General features: G+C 63.9%; 1 protein-coding gene across 1 annotated transcript; it reads right to left on the bottom strand.

Annotated features, from left to right (window-relative positions):
- Nucleotides 1–939: 939 nt before the first annotated feature.
- On the bottom strand, nt 940–5,938 carry AQP8 (aquaporin 8). Its single transcript, XM_026859361.1, has 5 exons — nt 5,685–5,938; nt 3,854–3,980; nt 2,956–3,170; nt 1,858–1,992; nt 940–1,511 (listed from the first exon to the last, which is right to left on the bottom strand). The coding sequence occupies exons 1-5, from the start codon at nt 5,936–5,938 to the stop codon at nt 1,469–1,471; spliced, it is 774 nt and encodes a 257-aa protein (XP_026715162.1). The 3' UTR covers nt 940–1,468.
- Nucleotides 5,939–6,498: the final 560 nt, after the last annotated feature.

Raw genomic sequence — 6,498 nt, 5'->3', positions numbered from 1 at the left:
CCCGCCACGTCTTTGTACACGTGTGTGGGGTCACCTCCTGGGCTGGGAAAATAGAAAGCAAGCTGAAAACAGAGAGGGGACGTGGTGCGGGGCTCTGTCAGCCCCACGGGGACAGCAGCAAGCTGGGAGTGGCCCCTCTGCCCCCCCAAAAGCTGGGGCAGCGCGGGACGGAGCATCGGCTGTGCCCGGGGGCTGCCTCTGGCCCCACTGGCAGTGGGAGAGGGGGAACGGCTGCAGCCCGGCCCTGGGAGGATGGGATGGCTCCTGGTGCAGCCACCTGGCTCTTTCCCACTCCCCAGCCCTTCCCAGTCCCGGACTGGAGCGCTGGGCGTGGGGCTGGGCAGGGCAGGCAGCCCCCGGGGAGTGGGGCACAGCTCTCCCAGCACAGCCCCTTCCCCAGGGTCCCCCCAGAGCCCCGTTTGTGGGGGCTGAGAAAGCAACAGACATTTCCCAAGCTCAAAGTTTGCAAAATTCAGAGTGACTCAACCCAGGTAACCCCTGCTGGGGCTGGGAGCACGGCGATGACGCCCGTGGGCCGATTTACCAGCCAACGAGCCCCCAGAGCAGCGGGGACAGGGGCCCTATGGATTCTCCCCGCCCAGGGGGGGCTGGGGAGGCCGCAGGATGAGTCAGGGCCGAGCTGCCGGAGGGGCCGGGTGCCCGGCTGACGCAGAGCTGCTGCGCTGGCTGCTCTGCCCCTGCCCACGCAGCTCCATCCCCCTCCTCCCGCGTACAGCAGCAGCATCTCCCTCTGTCACCGCAGCCCCCTCCCCTCGCCCCCCAGCCCCTGGCGAGGGACAGACCCACCCCAAGCTCTCGGTCAGAAGAGCCAGAAATGGGATGGCCCCCAGTGCTCCTCCCGTCACCCTCCTGGGCATCAGACCGTGGGCAAGAGCCGGTTGGCATCACCCTGGACCTGTGCGAGGGAGAGGAACCGGCCCACGGCCCAAGCTGGGGCACGGGTCCTGCAGGGAGGATCCTGCCAGGCCCACGGGCTGGGAGCTGAGCAGGGAGCTGGCGGAGGCAGAGGAGAGATGCTCGAATGGGAGACAAAACGCAGGAGCTGGCGTGGGGCAGGGCCCGGGGGCTCGCAGCACCCACCGCCACACGCGTGCCAGAGCAGTGGGAGCCACCTGCCTTGGAATTAATAGTGCCAGGAAGAAGTTAGAAAGAGATTAGTGCCAGCGCTGGCGGGCAGTGGCACGTGGGCTCCGGGCACGGCCGCTTGACTCGGCTTCTCGCCACCTTCCCAGGGGCAGGGCAAGCTCCCCGCGGGGCACGGGGGGCACGGGCAGCTCTCACCCCCTGCCCCGCGGAGCTGGAGATGCTCCTGGGCTGCTTTTCATCCTCCCCAGAGCCTCAAGCGAAGCATCTCCGGCGCGGGGGCCGCCGGGGAGGCGCAGGGGGGAGGTGGGATGGCGAGGAGCAGGGGCTGTGCCGAGCTGCTGAGGATGCCCCTCGCCCGGCATCACTTCAGGAACAGGCGGGTGGTCCGGTCACCGAGCAGGAGCCTTTGGGGAGGTGAAAAGAGAAAGAAAACTCGGGGTGAAGCGGTTGAGCTGTTGCAAGGCTGCAACAGAAACACAGCAACAGCCCCAGCCCGGGCTCACCCCGCGGGAAGACGCGGATGGAGCAAACATGCGGGTTTGGGCGCGGGTTGGATCTTTGCTGCTGCCCCGTCACGGGAAGAAGGGGAAGGAGCCTTCAGCCCTTGGATCTCTCCTGGGAAAGCGGCTGCTCGCAGCCTTGGCCCGGGGAGCTGGGAAGCAGCGGGGCAGAGCCCCGGGGAGGCAGGGGTGGGAAGGGGGCTGTCAGCCTGCATGGCTCCGCTCTCCTCACCGCAGCGGCATCACGTACCTCACCAGCACGCTGACAAGGAGGGCAGCGACCATGGGCCCTACCCAGTAAACCCAGTGATAGTCCCAGTAGTTTGCTACCAGCGCTGGCCCGAAGGCTCTGGCAGGATTCATGCAGGCTCCGGACACGGCACCGCTGAAAGAAAAACCAAGCGGCCGCATCAGCCCTGCGGGACAGGAGAGCAGCTCCGTCCCCGTCGCTGCTGGGACAGGGCGATGCACGGGCTGGGTGGGGGCGCTGGGCACCACCGTACCCCCCCGGGCGCCTTTCTGGGGGTCTGGCTCTGCTCGGGGTGGTCAGCAGGTTGCGGTGGCCACTTGTCAGCGGGCATCAGCCTTTCGCTTTGTGAGCCCTCGAGGAAAACCCGGCGCGTGGGGCAGAAACACGAGTGCCGAGTCTATTTTGGGGCTTCCCGGGAGCCGGGATTTTAAAGAGGAAAAGCTCCATGCCGCGCGCAGGCAGCGGAGCGGGGCAGGAGCGACAACAGCGTTTACAGATTAAAGAAAACTGCAACAGATAAATATTTGCACAGGAGGCTCGTGCGGTGTTTAAATAAGAGCCGGGGATCCCGCTAGAGGGGGCACTGCCTTAACTAAACAACATTAACATTCATAACCGCGCGCGCTCAGTTCGGGTGGCGATGGCACGAGGCCCAGGGCGCTCGCTGCTGGGCCCGGCAGCGCTTCCGCGGGGACACGCGGGCTCCGGGACAACAAACCCCCTGTTTGCTCAGGGCTTCCTACGGCAAACACGGCCCCTGGGTTTTATCAGCCCGCGGCGAGGCTGCCCCGGCTCCAGGGCCACGGCCTGTCCCGTGCCCGGCCGGGCTGTGCCCCGCGGCTCTCCCCAGAAATAGCTGAGGGGCCAGCGGGCCCATCCGCCACCCCCGTGGTGTGCTCGGCTTCCTCAGTTTCAGGCCGGCAGGTCCTGCCGCATCCCTCCCTCCCTCCCTCCCTGGGCACGGGCGCTCCTGGGGAGCGGGGGGACCCTGACCGATGTTGGGTGCTTGGGGCCGCCCCCCGGGCTCTGCTCAGCACCCTCCCCGCAGCCCGCGGTCCCGTCCTGACCCCTGCCCGGGGAGAGGACTCGTGCGCTCACCCTGCCAGGATGTTGACCGTGACCGCGAAGCCGATGCAGAAAGGGGCCAGCGGGGTCTTGGTTCTCCCGTTGACGGCGCCCATGCAGGCCACGAGGATGAGGAAGGCGGTCATGGCGATCTCGCCCCCGAGGACGGCGGGGATCTGCTCGTCGGCCGTGACGCTGCTGAAGGCTCCTCCGCTGGCGTTGACGTAGCGCTCGCTCGGCGCCACGGCCTGCACGGGGGGACGCCCGGTTTGTGCCCAACACGCTCCATATTGTGGCCTTTAGCGGGCATATGTGCTCACCCTCAGGAGAGCGTGGGCGAGCGTAGTATCAGGTTAAAGAGGAGCTAATCTCAGCGCTTTCCTCCTGAAAGCCAGCCTAAGCGCCTGGCAAATATAAACTCATTAGCGAAGGCTCTTAGCATCACCGGAGATAATGAGCCAGGCAGGGCTCTCCCGGGATGAGCCTCACCCAGCTGCCCAGGGAGGGTTGAGGGGGCCAACGGCAACGGGCAGCACCCAACGCAAATCCACCGCCCGGCACAGCGCCCTGAGGAGCGGAGGGAAACGCCGCGTGTGAAAAGGGCCAGAGCTGCGGGGTCCCGAGCATCCTTCGGGGCCTGATCAGCCCGCCACGGCAGGCTCTGGAGAGCAGCTGCCCTTGAGGATGAATCAGCCGGGCCCCAGCGCGCCGTGCAGAGGCGGCATCCCCACGCCTGACCCGGGCCTGCGCGGGGGGCGAGCTGTGCCAGGCCAGCCCCACAGCCCCGTCACCTCCCGAGACATCAGGGCTCCTAGGGACAGGCAGAACCAACGCACCGAGTCCCCCTCGCCCTCCCCATCGCTGCCGCTGGGGACCCCGGGGCTGGGCACAGCATTAGCCCTGGCTAAAGAGACTCCCCGGGGGTCTGTACCTTGGCCAGGCCGGCTCCCAGCACCCCCCCGCAGAGCTGGCAGAGCCAGTAAGGGATGAGCATGGTGATGTTCAGCCCGCCGACCAGCCACATGGCCACGGACACGGCGGGGTTCAAGTGGCCTCCGCTGCAAAGGAGAGAGAAGCGTCAGTGCGGGGTTCACCCCCGGGGGGGCTCCACTCCAGAGACCCCCCAGGCGTTTCCAGGGAAGGAGCAGGGACAGGGGGTGTCCCCTGGCTGTGCGGTGGGCACCGAAGCCCCGGTGCAGGGGGGGTTACACCACAGCAGTGATGGAGCTGGGACCCAGCCTGGTGGGACGTGCGTCCCCGGGCGGCAGGGAAGGGGACAAGTGCTGTCAGGCAGGGCTGAGGCCTCTGCCAGGATTTTCGGGGTTTATCTGCCCCCACTCCATGTAAGGGCAAGGGCAGGCAGGTCGGTCTCTCCACGTCCCTGCGTGCTGCCCTCCACGGCCCCAGGAAGGGTCAGCAGGAGCCAGCGATCACCTCGATACGAGACCCAAATCATTCATCTCGAAGGCCACATGCAAGACAGACTCAGGTACCTTCTAATTAAAACAGATTACCACGAGCCACGTGTTAATGAACAAGTTTCATAACCAATCAGCCCTAATAATAATTGCTGGTGAAGCCGATGAGTCAGAGTGTCTAGGAACTATAATCACATCTTCTTCTCCCCCTGTAATTAAAGACCCATCACAGCAGAGCAAGAAGTGCTGTTGAGGCTACCAAGCGCCTCGGCCGGGCAGGGCTGTGGCTGCAAAGACCCCCGGGATGGGTGGGCGCCCGGGTGCTCAAGGAGGACGTGTCTGCAAATAAACCGTGGCGAGAGCACCCGCCCCCCTGCCCGCGAGCATCCCGAGCCAGGCTCCTCTCCAGACACAAATCTCTAAAACCTGACTTCAGGCTAAAACATCTCCCTGCGCAGGACCCCGAGCTGGCTCCGGGCTTCAGAGCTAACGGGGGACCCCGGAGGTGCTTCTGCAGCCCCTCCTCACAAAGCCCCACCACGCTGCTCCCCTCACCCCGGGCTTCACTGCGCAGAGGGTTCGGGGTGTAAAGGCGCTGCCAGCCCGTGCGCCCTGATCTGTGGGTCCCAGCTGCTCAAACCTCACCCCACAGCACCACCCCTCCTATCCGGTACTGATAAACTATCAGACAGGTTGCTCCGGGCTCACACGCGAGCTCGGCTGAGCGGGGTGCGTGTCCCAGCCCGGCGCGTTGGGGGGGACAGCCCGGAGCCACCCCGTCCCTGGGCTGCGCGGAGCTGACGGGAGGGAAGGGAATGAAACCTCACAGGGACTGTTTCATCTTCCTTCAGGGTAAATCTACATCTTAGCATCAAACAACAAGCAGGTTTGTCTAAATGCTGCTTTTGAGTCACTGAAACCATTTGTAAATGGAATCCAAGTTTTTCACCTGAAAATACACAGGGGAGTAGCATGCTCGGGTCAGAATGTTTTGTTCTGACATCCTTTTAGAAGGAAACACCTCAGCTTTCTGAAGGAAAAGCTGACTTCAGTTTTGCCCATTTTTATTAAAAGGGGCTAAAAATTAAAAAGTTACACTCAACAGCCAAGCGAGCTCCCCCAGGCCCAAGGTGGCACGGACGCCCACCACCAAAGCAGCCGCGCTGTTAGCCCAGAGGCTCGATGGCAGCGTGGAGCTGCTGCAGCCACTAATATTTGGGGAGGAAAGATCCTAAAGGCAGCGTGTGGCGAGACACGAGCATCTCCTCCTGCCCACGCATGGAAACCGTGGCAGGGGGGTGCAGAGGGAGCAGGCACAGCCCCCAGGGCCGAACCCCCCCTTACCTGATGTCTCCCAGGACGGCGACGGTGAGCCCCAGGGCCAGCCCGTGCGTCAGGGCGGGCTGCAGCCTCCCCGTGCCCCCCGTGTCCTCCACCACCGAGAGGCAGCCGATGAAGATGAAGAGCGTGCTGCCCAGCAGCTCAGCCACGCAGGGCTGCACGTAGCGCTCGTACCAGTGGGGCTGCAAGGGCCTGGACTGGATGTCCATGTCCAGCACCTCCTTCACCAGCGGGGGACCACGCTCCACAGCGGCCATGAGCAGGGCAGGCAGCGTCCTGCAGAGGGGCTGCAGCTGCTTCTGAGGGGTCCCGGTGCAGGGATGGAGCACCCTGCGTGTCCTGCTGGAAGGCTGGCACCCTCCCCTGCACCGGTGTGAAGAGGCAGTGGATGGGAGGCTCTAAAAAATGGATTGGATTTGCATTGCTTAAAAAAAAAAAAAAGGGGCAATAAAAGCTGATAGGCCAGCCCCCAGGAATATAAAAGCTCTTTATCACTGCCGTTCCTTGGTTCAAGGCTTGGGGTGGTGTTTTTTTTTTTTTTCTGCAGGTTTTTGTTGTTGTTGTTTTAGGGGTTTCTGCCAAGGCTCAGGATGTGATCCCTTTCATGTAGATACCCAGCGCGCCGGCACCTGCACGAAGCCCAGCTGGAGCCTTCCCCAGGTGGCTTTTACGTGCTTGTGGTGCCAAGAGGTGGCACGTGCCGGGAGGACCCTGACACCACGGGGGCACGCGGGCAGCCAGGGCACCCTGGGAAAGGCCTCGTGTAGCTCCAGGGAGGGAAAAACCACTCCTTGGGAAAAAAAAAAAAAAAAAAAAA

The sequence above is a fragment of the Athene cunicularia genome (genome assembly GCF_003259725.1).
Source record: "Athene cunicularia isolate RWA chromosome 14 unlocalized genomic scaffold, athCun1 chr14_part2, whole genome shotgun sequence".
NCBI lineage: Eukaryota > Metazoa > Chordata > Aves > Strigiformes > Strigidae > Athene > Athene cunicularia.
This window is presented reverse-complemented; position numbering and strand designations above follow the sequence as displayed.